The following is a 16,061-nucleotide window of genomic DNA, read 5'->3' on the forward strand; positions in this document are numbered from 1 at the left end:
CATTCGCTTTTTAAAATATTGATTTATATTCCAGTTTTTCCAATTCCTATTCCATGGTGAACTTGATTTGCAAGTTCTTTTTTAAGTTTTTAAGTACCAATTTGTTTAATCTATTAAATATTATATCGCAGGGCTTTCCTATCTTACTGGGTAGAAGAAATACAGCGCTGTAGAATATATCAACGTGTAGCATAACTTAAAAAACAAAATGAGTGTAAAAACAGCTCAATTTTAAAGCAACTGCGCTTTTTTTTTATTGATCCTTGAATGTTTCGATGTATTTTTGAAAAATTTCCAAGATTGTCATTGGAATTGACAGTAATAGAATCTATACTCGCAAATATAACTCCAAAATGTACACCCATACCGCATGAATGCCGATGGTTTAATGGAAAACTTTATTTTACACCTGTTTATTTGTAAAAAATAAGTTCCAAAAAAACTTTCTAAATAAACAATGTTCTTTGTGGTGTCTTCCTATCTAACTGTGCAAGAGAAATGCAGCGACAAGAAGTATGTTTGAGAACAAGCAAGTTCTGTTTACTAAATAAATGAAAAATAAAGAAAGTTTAGAAAACCACATTACCACGAGATACTCGATATTCTCATTAAACTTTTTTCAATTTCAGGGCAATTCCAGAGATCTTCCTTGAAGTTGATAGAAACGGAGTTTACACTCCAAAACTCCGGTTGTTCCCATCAAAAAATGTAGATTCTGACTACAGTTCATTCCTGGATAATTCTGGTATTTCACATGTTTCAGCAGATGAGATAAGTGGATTTTCAGGTAGGAGCTTTGAATGAATTTGATGTGAATTTATGTGAATACTTTGAATGAATTTGGAATGAATTTGCGTGAATTTGAAATTTTATTACTGGTATTTCTATATTGCTAGCTGTAGTAGCTCTAAAAACCTAGCTAAAAGGCATTTTTTATATTTAAGAGATGGAGTTTGAAAGAAAAATAAAGGATTCCTAAACAGAATATTTCTATTTTAATCAAAAAGATACCCGCTTCTAACATATCTCTGCTTGAACAAAATAATCCATCTTTATAATCACCTCTTCCATTCTTTAGTTTTGGAATAGCTTGAAAGGAAAGTATTTATGGTAAGTGTGCAAGTATAAAAACGTGTAAATATATTATGTTTGTGAATAAAATGACACTAAGTTGTCACTTCTCCTGTTTTTCTCTACTGTTTCCCTTTTTTCGTTCAAATACTATCTATTCCTTTCTATAACTGCTTAGTAAAAAAAACCTCTCTCTTCCCCTTTATTTTCCACCTCTCTCCCCCTCTCTCTTTCGCTGTTTCTCTCCTTCTCTCTTTCTCTGTTTCTCCCCCTCGCGCTCCCTCTCTGTCTCTGTCTCTCTCTGTCTCTCTGTCTCTCTCTCGCTCTCTCTCTCTCTCTCTCTCTCTCTCTCTCTCTCTATCTCTCTCTCTCTCCCTCTCTCTCTCTCTCTCTCTCTCTCTCTCTCTCTCTCTCTCTCTCTCTCTCTCCCTCTCTCTCATTCTCTCTCTCTCTCTTTGAAATTCACTCTCTCTCTCTCTATCTATCTATCTATCTCTCTCTCTCCCTATCTCTCTCTCCCTCTCTCTCTCCCTCCCTGTCTCTCTCCCTCCCTCTCTTTCTCTTCCCCCACATCTCTCTCTTTCCCTTTCTCTCTTTCTTTCTCTTTTTTTTATCCTAAAATATTAAATTGTATCTCAGATCGAATGTTAGCAAAACTAATATAAAAATTTTAACGAAATCTAGATGGTTAAACCTAAAATGATTTAAACTCTCTTTTTTTCTCTTTTGTCATCCTAGAAAGTCGAATCGGAAATATCTTGGATCGAATGCTAGTAAGACTAATGTGGAAATTCTAACGAAAGTTAGACACAAAACTAAAATGATCTAAACTTGTGTCTAGTTTGTGTCTGCAGTTGTCATAAAACTGGATTGAATTTTTTTCTTTTTGACTCTTTTTTTCACAAAAATAAACACTTGCCAAAAATTCTTGATCTACCTTCAAAAATAGCAGCTGATTATTCCCACACATGCGTTAATAATACGTTTGATAGAAATGCTACGTTTGTCTTGTCCAACAAATAACGTTAATACATCGTGGCAATAGTATGGGTTTCAGCTGTTGGGGTTTACTGAGTGTTATAGGACATATTTAAAGAGTTGGATTTGAGGCCCATTCTCTGAAACTAAGCAAGCTCTATCGGTTAATTCAGTCAGTTTTCTCTTACTTAATTTGACTTTGAAGAGATTTGGAAATTATCGTCTTTCGAAAAAGTGCCTACTTTCTACCAGAGAAATAATTGGTAAGTGGATGGATTGATGTCAAAATCGTCTGACTGTACGTTACCCGACCAGAAAAACATTCCTCGTGTAAACAGCTGATCCTTGATTACAATCTAAAAATCCGAAGTATATTTTTCAGATTTTCGATTTCCTGCTAGAGTTTTCGACTTTGTCGTTTATATTATTCTCGTTTCTTTTAGATGGCATTTACAATTGTATTGTACAATTTTAATGTCTTACCTAAAACACAGCAATTTTTTTCTTTATCCGAGTTCAGTCTGCTTTTGCTCTTTACCTTGATTGTTCGGCAAAGATTCTCTCTTTTTTATGCTCAATGAAATATGTAGCATATTTTGAGCTATTGCAGCCTAATTAAAGTTTGAATTCAGTAAAAGCTCGAGCTTGAGTCATGGTAGAAAGCCAGTAAAAGCTATACTCTTGGCAATTTTAAGGAGTTTTACTCTGAATTAATTGACTGACTCTATAGCTCTGGCAACAGGTCTACTGGTGGGTCTCTTTCTGTTGTTTAACCTTTTTGTTCGCTTAAGATTTTCTTATGCCCACATTTGAAGAGACACATAGCACATACTAACTTTTAAATTACTGTAGTCACTTCAAAATCAAGAGTCAGGGTAGATAGAAACTTCAAGTTAAGGTTTGAAATAGTAACTGATTGACTCTTGAGCTCTGCTTACAGGCTTAGCGTGAGCAATGCTTTCCAAGTGAGGTGCAACCTTTGTCACAATTAGTTTTGTTGTGGAACTGAGGGTATCCCTGTCATAAACCCTAATTATATTAGAACTGAATAGGTCTTCCATCAATTCAATCTTTCACATAATCAATCTTTTGGTTGATTCAGTTGGTTTTCTCTTATCTTATTTGGTTTTCAAGATATTTGAAAATTTTCGGTTTTACTTTAAAATAGGACATATTTTAATTCTGTCTTAGAGAAAGTTTACGGAAATTAATCTTTTGATTTTGCAACGTCGTTTGATTATATCATAGATGTATAAAAAATTATTCATCGAACAACCAATGGTCCTTAGTTACAGTTTAAGAACTTGGAATAGAGTTTTAAGTTTCTTTAATCCTCTGAAAGTGTTATATTATTATAGCGTACCATAGCCAAGTTGGATTGAGATCTATAGTAGAAAATCGAAGAATCACATTCTAGACTACCTCTAAACAATTTTTAGTAGTCATAATCTGAATTCATACCTTAACAACGCTCTATCCTTGGTTTCAGGTCTAGCAGAAGCTACTTTAGTAGCGTGCTTTATGTAGAATTTTTGTTTTCAAGGTTGTCCCGGAAGTACAATTGATAGCTGCCAGAAGAAGCTTTCAAGATTCCGTGACTTTCAAATACTAGACGAAATTAACGATTTTCGATTCGCTCGTTTAAATCGACATTCGGTATGTTTACTTTTTTCAGAATAAAAAAAATGCCAAATTGTGTGATTGTGTTCATTAACGCAAAAATAAGCACTGCTGTTAGCTCTTTAACTCACAAAAAAGGGATTTGGTTGAAGATCACGCTTTATTCTGTCATGTGTTTAATTATAGGAAAACGAGTAGGCCCGCTTTCGACTTTTTTGTAGATTTCAGGGACTTAGCCCAAGATCACAGTCCAAGTCCAAGATTCTGCCATGTGTGTAATTATAGGAAAACGAGTAGGCCTGCTTTCGACTTGGTTGTACATTTCAGGGACTTTGTCCAAGATCACATGTTATTCCGTCATGTGATATAATGGGAAAACGATTAGGCCCGCTTTCTACTTGGTTACAAATTTCAGGGTTACAACCCTCGATTGAATTTTAACCTTGAGTTTTATCAGGATTAAAGCAGGATTTCTAATAAAAGTTGATTGAAATACGGAGAAATATAAAAAAAATATATTTTAAGGAGTTAAATTTGCGACCGAAAAACAGAACGTGGCTTTCACTCAAACGTTAGTTTTGCACGAGAGAGGTAAAACTGAAGAACTGTTTTCAGTCTGGCGCTTGAATTAAGGGATATTAGTGAATGAAAGACCATGGCACACTGCAAAGGCTTATCTGACTGTAAAGTATATGCTAAAAGCAGAAACAGTTTTTGAATCTGGGTATGATTCACTTTTGCTGACGTTGATTTTTCGTATAACGAGAAACGCTATTTTTAAATTGAATTCGTCTTACAACTACGTCATTCGTAAAATTTATATTCATCAATTTGTTCACCAAACTCATCATTTAATATTTGATTTGGCATCAAGGATGAGACATATTCGTTATATAGTTATACATTTTCAGAAAAAGCTAAAAATAGTTTTTCGGCTAATAACAATCGTTTGAATCTTAATTATATGTCTCCATAGGGACTAAAACCAAGTTGCTTTGTTAAAAAGTTGCTATCAAAGTCAAAATAGTCATATTTGGTTGTTCCAAACTTAGTGCCAATCGTTCGAAACAAACACAGCAAAAAGGTAGTCAAGGTTATATCAACTTTGCGCCAATCTTTTTAAAAACAAACACGGGAAAAAGACACTCCGCACTTTTGTTAATTTCTCTGGCTTTTTTCAGAATCTTCATTATTTTCTCCAAGACAAAAAGAAAAAATTGTTGCACGAAAGTGTTACTATTCGGTGATTAAATGTAGGACGTGGGACAGAGTTACTCATGATCAAATAGTGCTAAAATAGCACTTTCGTCCAACAGATGGCAACCCTGACGTAAGTTCTTTAAGCAAGCGAATGCGCAATGTATTTCTATTTGCGGTATAATAATAATAATAATACAAATAATAATAATTTATTATAAGCAAAAAAACATTATATATTATTTTAAAAAAAACATATTGTGCTTGTCGGATGCTTGTGAACACATTTTTCTTTCTTCTAATAGTGCTAATTAGTTCATTCAGGAGTATATCCCCTGCTTTACTACCTATATGCTCTCTGTCGAAAAACTTTTCTTGTTTAATATGCTATGACATGCTACATATGTTATAACACATGTTTGATACGTTAAATTTCTTTTATAAATTCATCTTATGTTATTTATCAGTCATTGACTACTAAATCAAAGAGAGACTCACGTATCTGTAAGACCTTGAAGAGATTTTATGACCAGATTATGCAAAACATGATTAAAGAATGAACTCTAAAACAAGTTTCAATTGATTTTTAGTTGTCAGCCACACTAAAATAAAACTAATTCGGGATTATTTTAGTAAAGAGTGAATCTCTGTGGTATAACATCTTAAATGACTCTGTTAAAGAAAAAGGTAGGGTAATTGATACTAAAATGCTGATATGCTCAATGTTGTATCAAAGTTTTGATACAATCAGAATATACCAGTATTTTCGATACCCAGTAATTTATGTGGTGCATAACCAATTTTGGGAATTCTACTGTAAAAAGTAGGCGTATTGCAGTCTTAGGCGTATGTAATTAGAAAACTAGCATCTGCTAAGGTTGACTACAGTTAGGAAAAGTTTCTTTTAATATTTTAATATACGTAATGTTTATCAGTTAGTTATTCTAGCTTTATATTGAACTAGCTACAACATACATGGATTGACACCAAATTATTATTACCTTTGGGAGGTATCGATACCCCAAAATGTTCAAATATTGTCCTGCTCTAGATGTAGGTAGCAACAATATCTTGAAATATTTCCCTAAGAGCTTCAAATGCTTTTCAAATTCATACTAGGTGCTCTAGCCTTAATTTTGGTTTAAGAAAGTGAAGTTACATGTTGTGTCAGTCATCGAAATTTGGCTATTATTTTTTTTTCTAGTGGAAAAGTATTATTTTTTTACCAGAATGAAAATCAATGGAAATAGAGCTGAAACTTGGTATGAATCATTATGATGCTACGTTTTTAGTCATAAATTATATTGGTGTTCTTTTTCTCTCCTTTTTAGCAAGAATTTTCAAATTTATTTGCAAAATAATAAATTATGTTGAAGTAAAATAAAAGCATCATAGATGATATTTTACTGAAAGGAAAAATCTGAGATGAAATGACAAGAACTGTAGATCTGAAATGATTAAAAATAAGTGAAATGAAACATAAGTGAACTGGGATCATTTTATTAAAAGGAACTTGCAGCTTCGGAGGATTTTAATTTACGCCTTAACTAGGGAGTAATAGTTTTGTTGATTTTATACATTTGTTTATGTTGTTCCCAGTCAAACGAAATCAATATTTATCCAAGTCAAGAGTTATATTCTCTTGTATAACCTAAATCATATTGTAAGTGGCAGAAGTAATGGCATCATCATGAAACAGCGCTCTCGATTGATTTAAGGTTAAGGGGCGCACCCCCCTAACGTAATGGCAGATTTCAGGATAATATCATATTGTCATATTTTTGAAGATGGTGGACAGCTTTTCATTTTTTTTCATGGCGGGTTGGTTTTTATAACTTACTATTTTTTGTATCAATATTTTTACATCATTTTAAATACAACAGATTTATTAGAACTTTAACCCTCAGTAGATTTTAGATTAAATTTACGACCATTTCCACAACCTTCCTACGGCGTATAATCGTTGAGGTTCCCTTGAAATTGCTGGTATTTATTTATTCGCAAGTGTATCGGAGTAAATATTTTGCACCCCCGCTAAAAAAAATCTTGGATTCGCCCCTGGTTCGAACCAGGCTACTGTTAATTTTTTTTTTTTTTAACTTAGGATTTCTATGATCCTGCTGATGGGGATTGGTTGTGGTATGACATTCCAGTTTCAGACGATGGAATTGAATTTGCTGTTAAAGGAGTTGCTAAAGCCGATGATACCTGGTTTGCTGAGGGATTTTCCGTCCATCCAGAACATGGCCTTGCATTTATGGATGGCTTGGCTGAGGTACTTTTCAATTCTACACAGCGTGTTTCATTTATCTTGATAATGCTAAATGTTTAGAAAACGAGGTGATAAATGAGAATGTTTTTTTTTCGTGGGTTTTCATTGTTCTGAGGCTTAAGGACATAATAATGTTTCGTTGTTGTTTTTTTTTGGGGGGGGGAGGGTACTAACAATTTTATATGACCACTCCTATATGATTATTTGTATCGAGAATCTTAAATTAAACACGATCTGTCAGGAGTATCAATACCTCATTAAGGTGACGCACTTGCTGCCATCAAAACTTTAAACTTCATCCCCTAACAATCTTAGTACAATTCTAAGCACAAACTAAAGCACAATTATCTATTTTTTCCCTGAAGTAATCTAAGCAAAAGTTGCAGGCTATATAAGTTTAATGTATCAGAAGGTGCATTTCGGATCCACACAATATTATACAACTACGGTTTTGTGCGGGTCAGTGTTTTGTTTTCATCACCTCGTTGGATTTTGTTTGTACCGCGGGATTTTGATAACTCAATTTCCAATCAAACGAGCTACCTTTGAATTTCATACGACCACCCCTTACATAAAAACCTTATATGCCCCCGGGACATAACTTAAAACACTTGCCACTGGGCTCTGGGACGTTGTGTCGACCCTGGAGTTGTTTCTTTTTTTTATGTTTGAAGTATTCAATACCTGCCTATCTCAAAATTTGTATTCGGTGGGTTTGAGGAAAAAAGGGTGGGGGCTAGTTGACCTCCGATCTCTTTTGACTCTTAAAAATTGAACTAGAACTTTCAACTCCCGTTCTAATGAGCCCCTTCTGAAGTTTATACGAGCAGTCCTTCCATAAAAACCATATATGCCCCTAGGGCGTAACTTACAACGCCTGCCCCTGCACCCTGGAGGGGGGGGGGGTGAACACCCCGGAATTTTTGCTATCTAATCCTTGACTAAGATTAAAGCTTTTATCGGATGCATTTGGGGAAAAAAGGTGTGGGGCCTATTTGCACTCTGATAACTTTTCACTCCTAAAAAGGGCCCTATGACTTCCAATTTCCAATCGAACGAGGCCCTCCGAAGTTTATGCGACCATCCTTTCCATATGAAGTGCCTCTCGGGATAAAAATTGGAGCCCTTTGGCCTTGAGTTTCGTGGTGGGCGGGGGCTAGTTGCCCTCGGATCACTTGACTCTTAAAAAGGGAACTAGAACTTTCAATTTTAAATCATTTGAGTCCTCTCGGAAGTTTATGCGACCAACTTTTCCGTAAAAACCTTATATGCCCCCGGGGCATAAGTTACAACCATTCGCCCGAGTATTTGTTGTTTTTTCTTTGGGGGGGAAGTGTATATTGACCCCAAAGCTCTGTCATCTTATGGATGGTTGGACTATTTCAAACAAAATGGCTATCTCAGAACTTTGATGGGATGCATTTGGTGAAAAGAGGAAGGGGGGGGGGGGGGGGTAAATGTCCGTCGATAACTTTTGATGACTCTTAAAATGGTGAATAGAAATTTCAATTTCCAATCTAATGATCCACCTCTGATGTTTATTCATTCATCCCTTACATGAAAGCTTATCTAACCCCCGGGGCATAACTTACAACACTTACACCCGGGCTCTCGGGGGTTGTGATGATCCCTGAGTTTTGTTATTTTGTTATCTTTAAACTATTTTGAACAAAATGGCTATCTCAAAATTTTGATGAGAAGCATTTGGGGAAAAAGGGGCCTTGGTATGGAGGAAGGGTGGCTAGTTGCACTACGATCACTTTTGTCTCTTGAAAAGGTCATTGGAGATTCTGATTTAAAATCGAATGAGGCCCCTCCGAAATTTATACTACCATCCCTTCCATAAAAACCCTATATGCCACCGGGGCATAACTTCGGCCCCTAGGTTCTGGTTGGCTGTGTTATCCCTGGAGCCTTTGTTATATAATCTTTGGTCTATTTTGAACGAAATGGCTGTATAAGAAATTCGATAGGCCTCATTTGTGTTAAAGAGGGTTGGCGGGGGGGGGCTAGTTGCCATCGGATCACTTTTGACTCTTAAGAAGGGAATTAGACCTTTCCTTTTCTGATCATTTGAGTCCGCTACGAAGTTAATACGACCACTTCTTCCATAAAAACTTTATATGGTCCCAGGGCATAAGTTTTGATTCAAAACATTGAATTATGTATCTCAAAGGAAAAAAATAATCCGTTTTAACCTCATATCTAGCCATTTCCAAAGCCATAGCCGTGAAATACTTGTGGTTTAAAAACAGCTATTAATCTTCGATGATTTTTATAGTTCAAAATTCTACTCAACTTGACTTAATTTTTAGATTATACTTTTCACTTTTACTTTCCTTTCTAGACATAGACATAGACATTTTTACTTTACCAAAAAAAACATTCAACAAACATCAGAAATAGCTATAAGGCCACATTAAGGTTAAAAAAAATCGTGTTGGTTGCTGCATCATCTAACCACTCTTTAATAAAAAATAAATAAAAACAATAATAATTATTAATAAATTCTTATTTTTTCAAAAAAAAAGAAAGTAAGGAGAAAAAAAAGTCAAGAAAACAATTTACATTGTCACACTCTAACCATCCTCCCCCCTTCCCTCTTCCCCCCTCCCCTCTTCCTCCCCCCAATCTCCAAAAATTATCCTCCTTTTTCAACAAGAAAATTCTTTAACTAAGATATCGGCCGCTCTAATACTATCCGGGAGACCATTCCATACCGAAACACCTATGTTCCGTAAAGCAAAACTTGACCTTGTTGAATGTTGGATTTCACTGACCAAATGGTCAACATTTCGTGTAGAATTTTCATGGTAGAGAGAATTGCGGGAAAATACATTCCGAAAGTACTCAGGAGATAACATATTCAGACACTGATAGACAAAAACTGATAACTGATAATCACGCTGCTGCCCAACATTCAGAATGCCAAATTTTTTGTAAGATTGGGCAGTACTTTCACAATGGCACATCTCTCCGAGTACTCTGATTGCTTTATTCTGAACAATTTGTATCTTTTTATAGTTGCCGGTGAAATTACTGGCCCATGCCGAGCATCCGTGCCCAATATAAGGGTCTACAATAGCGCTGTAAATAAGCTTGAGGGTTGACAGAGGAAAGGTATGCCTCAGTTTTCTCAGTATCCTGAGTCCTCTGGCAGCTTTAACTGATACTATCTCACTGTGTTTCTTTCAGCTGAGATTGCTGTCGATATGAAAACCCAAGTAATTGAGATCATATACTTGTTGAATAACATCAGAGGCATATACAACTACAGAATCCAGTGGGAAATAATCCCAGTTCTGCTAAAAATCATGTAACTGGTTTTCTTTGCATTAACAGTGAGGCAGCTCACACTCAAAAATACGCGGAGACACTGAAGTACATGGTTAGCTTTTACAACAGCTTCTTGAACAGACTTTGCAAAAACAGTTATAGCCGTATCATCAGCAAATGAAGTAACAACACCATCACTTATATAATACCGCAATGTATCTACGTAAACTTGGAACAAGAGAGGTCCCAGAACGGAACCCTGCGGCACACCACACGTAACAGGCATCAATTCACTGACAATATCTTTGTGCACAGCACTTATAGACCGACCGAAAAGTTGGGATTCAAACCAACTTAGAGCACTATTTTTAATTCCAAGACTTTTTAACCGCTTCAAAGTATATTAAAACTAACTGTATCGAACGCTTTCTTCAAATCAATAAATACCGTTAAAGGAACTAAATTTCTTTCAAATCCATTATTCAAATTATCTAAAAGGTGATGCATTGCGTGCAACGTTGAGTGACGCTTTCTGAAACCGAATTGACTATCACTAACAAATCCAAAAGAATCTAAATAAGAATAAACTTGGGAATAAATAACTTTTTCAAAAATCTTAGAAAAAAAGGTAAAATTGATATTGGTCTATAGTTTGACAACTCATTCTTGTCACCTCCTTTGTGAAGTACAATCACTTTAGCTTGTTTTGACGCACGTGGAAAGTCAGCTTTTCTCATTGATAGGTTCACTAGGTATAGGAGAACCGGTAGGAGGTAAGCACTTACAACTTTAAACGCCTTAAGGTTAAGTCCATCCATTCCAGCAGAGTTTGACTTTATCAACTTGACAGCCTTACTTACGTCATTCAAATTACACTCAACAAAACTAAAAGACTGGGATTTACCACGGTTGTCAAGGAAATCCTGTTCCGAAAACTGGTCACTATTCTTTCCTGCCTCGCTAGAAATATCACTACCAATTCTAGAGAAATATTTGCAAAATTCATTTGTAATATCCCTCTCATTATGGACACTATGACCGTTAATTTCCACTTTTTCTGGGAAAGCTGAAGATTTGCCAGTACCGAGCACATTCTTTATAGTTTGCCACGTACCTTGCATATCACCTTTGTGTTGTTCAAACTTATCAGAATAAAACTGTTTCATTGCAGTTCTGCGAAGGGAATTTACTTTATTTCGAACCCTACGAAATGCTTCCCAACTGCTATCAGACTCACAATTCAGGTATGCCTTAAACAAGTCATCCCTTACTTGCATTAGGTCAGTATTTTCATCGGTAATCCATGGCTTACGGGGGGTTCTCTTTCTTTTCTGGATCTCAAGAACAGGACAGCACCTATCATAGATTGGACCAAGAATATCCATAAATTTATCAAATGCTCGAGACGGATCATCATTAATATCTGTCACTTCTTGCCAAGACAGCACACTCACTTCATCCTTGAACTTCTTCAGATTCTCGGCCTTCATCTCCCGTGAGAGATATTTCTCTTTAGCTATTTTAGGCTTCGAGATTGATCTGATCGTACAAACTGATGGGAGATGTTGTTGTTGTTGTTTGGGGTTTGACGCGTTCGACCAATTGGTCATATGCGTTTGTATCACTTGATTAATCTGTGCCTTCTGTAATCACTAGCTTGCTTGGGTGTCACTTTAGTCAATATTCATTGAGCCATGTCAGGTATCACTTATTGTGCTATTGGTAGGGGGTCATTCACATGTAGCAAATGCCTGCGATGGGAGATGATCCGAACCTGGAGTAACTGACACGTCTGAATGGCATTGCGCAATGAGGTCAGACGAAAAAAATATATTATCAATTAAAGTTGCCGAATGTTCTGTAATCCTTGTCGGAATAGTAACAGTTGAGTAATAGCCATGACAAAGCATCAAGTTCAAAAAATCTAAATTAGGGGCGTTCAGTTTCAGCAGATCGAAGTTTAAATCACCAATAAAAACACACTCGCGATTTCTTCGAAGCACATTAGTCATAAACTATTAGTCTATTAGTAATTAGTTGTCTATAGTAATTAGTCTATTATATACTCTCTAGTACGATATGCTTTTTACTAATACTATTATACTACAATTATACTTTCTACTACTACTATATACTTTCTATCATTAGTATTTAGAATACTAGTATTTACAATAGTATTTACTATAGTAGTAGTAGAAAGTATAATTGTAGTATAATAGTATTAGTAAAAAGCATATCGTACTAGAGAGTATATAATAGAAAGGAAAGTAAAAGTGAAAAGTATAATCTAAAAATTAAGTCAAGTTGAGCAGAATTTGAACTATAAAAATCATCGAAGATTAATAACTGTTTTTAAACCGCAAGCATTTCACGGCTATGGCTTTGGAAATGGCTAGATATGAGGTTAAAACGGATTATTTCTTTTTCTTTGAGATACATAATTCAATATTTTGAATCAAATTGATGCAAATTTCCGAAATTCTTGGTATTCAATAACATGTAAATAGTAATCTGTTAAATATTCAACAAGCATGTGTAGCCTACATAACTTTGCTTTTTTTAGACAACAATCCATGCACCTTTCTACATCCACCTTTCTACACCTTTCAATCCACCTTTCTACATCCACATTTCAATTCACTTTTCTACATTCACCTTTCTACACCTTTCAATTTACCTTTCGACATCTATTTAGTATTCAACAAGTATATGTATATAACTTTGCGTTTTCTTTTAGACAACGTGCCATCCACCTTTCTACATCCACCTTTCTACACCTTTCAATCCACCTTTCTACACCTTTCAATCCACTTTTCTACATCCACCTTTCAATTCACTTTTCTACATCCATCTTTCTACACCTTTCAATACACCTTTCTACATGTAAATAGTATTCAACAAGCATATTTATATAACTTTGCTTTTTCTTTTAGACAACGAGCAATCCACCTTTCTACATTTTTCTCCATGGACCTACTTCAATACGCCGTGGGGAGACACCTAGTGTTAAAGGTGTTATTATTTCTAATTCTGATGAGACCTTGGACTGTTTGGTGAAAATAGAGGCTTCTGACGATTTTGGCGTAGCACAAGTTGAGGAAGGGGGAAATGTAGAGAGTTTTCGACCAAGAGTTATACAAGGAGAAATACAACATTATGTATCGGTAAATATTTCTCTTTTTCTACTTTGTTTTGCTTTTCCATTGTCTACAGGTAATTGTTTTTTTTTTCTTGTCTCTTGCTGGGAAGATAAAAAAAAATAATAACAGTATTGGCTTTATCAGTATTAGTTGTCTATCAGTGTATTCCTTCGGGTATCTTACCGCGTTCATTTGACTGAGCACTGACTGCAATACCAAATTTACTGAATATCTTTAAAGGTCTTCATTGGTATATATCATCTTAGTATTGTGACTTATTATTAATTATTAGTATTAGCATAATTATTAGTATTGCTATAATTCAATTATATTTCTGTGTGTACCTTGCAGTTTGCAGTCACTCATAGCGGTGAAATGTGTTCCATTAGTTTATAGCTCACTGTGCTTTATTTTTTCAATATTACAATGAGGACTTATCTGTTATAGCCACAGCATTCAGGTTTTTGCTCTGATTAAATAAAAAAAAAGTTTTTTTTAAACTAAAAGTAAGGAGCGACATTAAAACTTAAAACGAATAGAAATTATTCCGTATATGAAAGGGGCTGTCCCTCCTCAACGCCTCGCTCTTTACGCTAAAGTTAGAATCTTTCTCACAACTCTAGTTTTTTAAAAAAAATAAAAACTTTAGCTTAAAGTGCGAATCGTTTAGGAGGGGACAGCCCCTTTCATATACGGAATAATTTCTATTTGTTTTAAGTTTTAATGCCGCTCCTTACTTTCGGTTAAAAAAATGTGTTTTTTTTAGTTAATTTCTGAACGTTTTTGAATTAATGCAGCTTTGATTTTGGCTCACCGTACATGACTAATTAAAGTGAAACTTGCATATTAATTTTCCTTTTTTTGGCTAAATGGCTTTCTCGAAATTTTTTTCTGACGTAACTTACGAATTAACTTTCGTAACGAATTTCTATATTCGTATATTTTTTTACGTATAATAGGGAATTCGCCCCCTAGTCAATACCTCGCTCTTTATGCTAAAGTTCAAATTTTTTAATCGAATCACAAGCTCCTGAATCACAAAGGCCGGTTAATTAGAATAGATAGCTCTTTTGAAAGTAGGCCTACTAAAAAAAACTTCAGCGTAAAGAGCAAGGTGTTGACTAGGGGGCGAACCCCCTCAATTACGTAATAATTTCTCTTCTTTTTAAGTTTTAATGTTGCTCCTTACTTTCAGTTGAAAAAACTAGTTTTTTATTTAATTTCTGATCGTTTTTTAAATAATGCTGGGAAATGTGACGCCCCCTTCATAGAAATCTCCCTTCCCCCAAGGAAACATCCTCCATGGAAATATTCTCCCCCGTAACCCCTACTCTGACCCCCCCCCCCCCCCCCAGAAAAAAAATCCTCCTGAAAACCCCTGCATACTTCTCAATAACCAATACTATATGTGAACAATGGACAAAGTTTATAACCTGCAGCCCTTCCCCTGGGAACTGCGGGGGATTAAATCATCCTTAAAGAAATATTAATTAAATTTTCGACTATGCTGAACAAAATGGCTATCTCAAAATTTTGATTGGGTGATTTCGGGAAAAAAACGTGCGGGGGAGGGGGCCCAGTTGCCCTCAAAAAGGGGGGGTTACGGATTTCGAACCCATGCGAGCCCAAAATTTTTGTCTGACTCGTAAAAACATAACAAAAATGCACATAAGCTAATTCTTTATGCGTTTTCTAACTTTCTATTTTGAACCCCCCCCCCCTCCCAAAAAAATATTTCCCCCGATCAAAAATCCTGGATACTGCCTTGTCTTGGCCGTTCCATTTTTTAAGGGTAGATGAAATAATAGTAATGACACGTAAATATGCCGCCAATTCACGAAAATAGGGGGTGGATAAGGATTTTTCTGGATTCTTAATAAAGAAAAAAATGGTATTCTGAAAATTGTAAACAGGCACTTTTCAGATTTATTTAGTTAAATACATATTAATTAAAAAAGGACATTGTCCAAAATCTTTTACAGGGCAAACACCCCTTCCCCTTCCTGCCCTCCTAATTGGTGCTCCTACTAAAAGCTCACGAAAAAAATTTCAAGAGTAAGAGTTTATTATTGATATAATCTTTTCCCCGTTGTGAACTTTCAGTTTAGCAGTCCATCATTTTTTTCCTTTTTTAATAGTATGTTCTTTTATTTAGTCTTAAGAATCCCAAAGGCATTGACTACAAAATTATGACATTAAGTTAAAAGTGAGGATGCGGTTCTAAAATAGTTAATTGTTATTTAGATAGTATAATATGAAATTATTTATTGTTATTGACTGGTGTAATTTTATATAATAAATCCTGATGTCTTAATTACAGGTCCCAAGCTTGACAGTAAAGGAGGTTGTGTTTCCAATAGTGCCATTTGTTGATAAAGGAACCATATCTGTAACTGTATCCGTCCATACCCAGTTGGCAACCGACTTTGAGACCTTGGATATAGAAATTGAGGTAGTATATACTACTTTAAATTAATGGTATAGTTTATCTTATTCGTTATTGGAGG

At 35.2% G+C, this 16,061-nt stretch overlaps 1 protein-coding gene across 1 annotated transcript in view; it reads left to right on the forward strand.

Annotated features, from left to right (window-relative positions):
* Positions 1-16,061, forward strand: part of LOC148944264 (CD109 antigen-like) — a 340,357-nt gene that overhangs the window by 273,654 nt on the left and 50,642 nt on the right. The window contains exons 13-17 of the mRNA XM_089099715.1: positions 630-787; positions 3,593-3,705; positions 6,971-7,141; positions 13,348-13,578; positions 15,875-16,006. Of these exons, the coding sequence (XP_088955841.1) occupies positions 630-787; positions 3,593-3,705; positions 6,971-7,141; positions 13,348-13,578; positions 15,875-16,006 (805 nt within the window). The remainder of the gene's footprint in view (positions 1-629; positions 788-3,592; positions 3,706-6,970; positions 7,142-13,347; positions 13,579-15,874; positions 16,007-16,061) is intronic.

The sequence above is a fragment of the Artemia sp. Qi Xiang Cuo genome, chromosome 14 (genome assembly GCF_049724085.1).
Source record: "Artemia sp. Qi Xiang Cuo chromosome 14, ASM4972408v1, whole genome shotgun sequence".
Lineage (NCBI taxonomy): Eukaryota > Metazoa > Arthropoda > Branchiopoda > Anostraca > Artemiidae > Artemia > Artemia sp. Qi Xiang Cuo.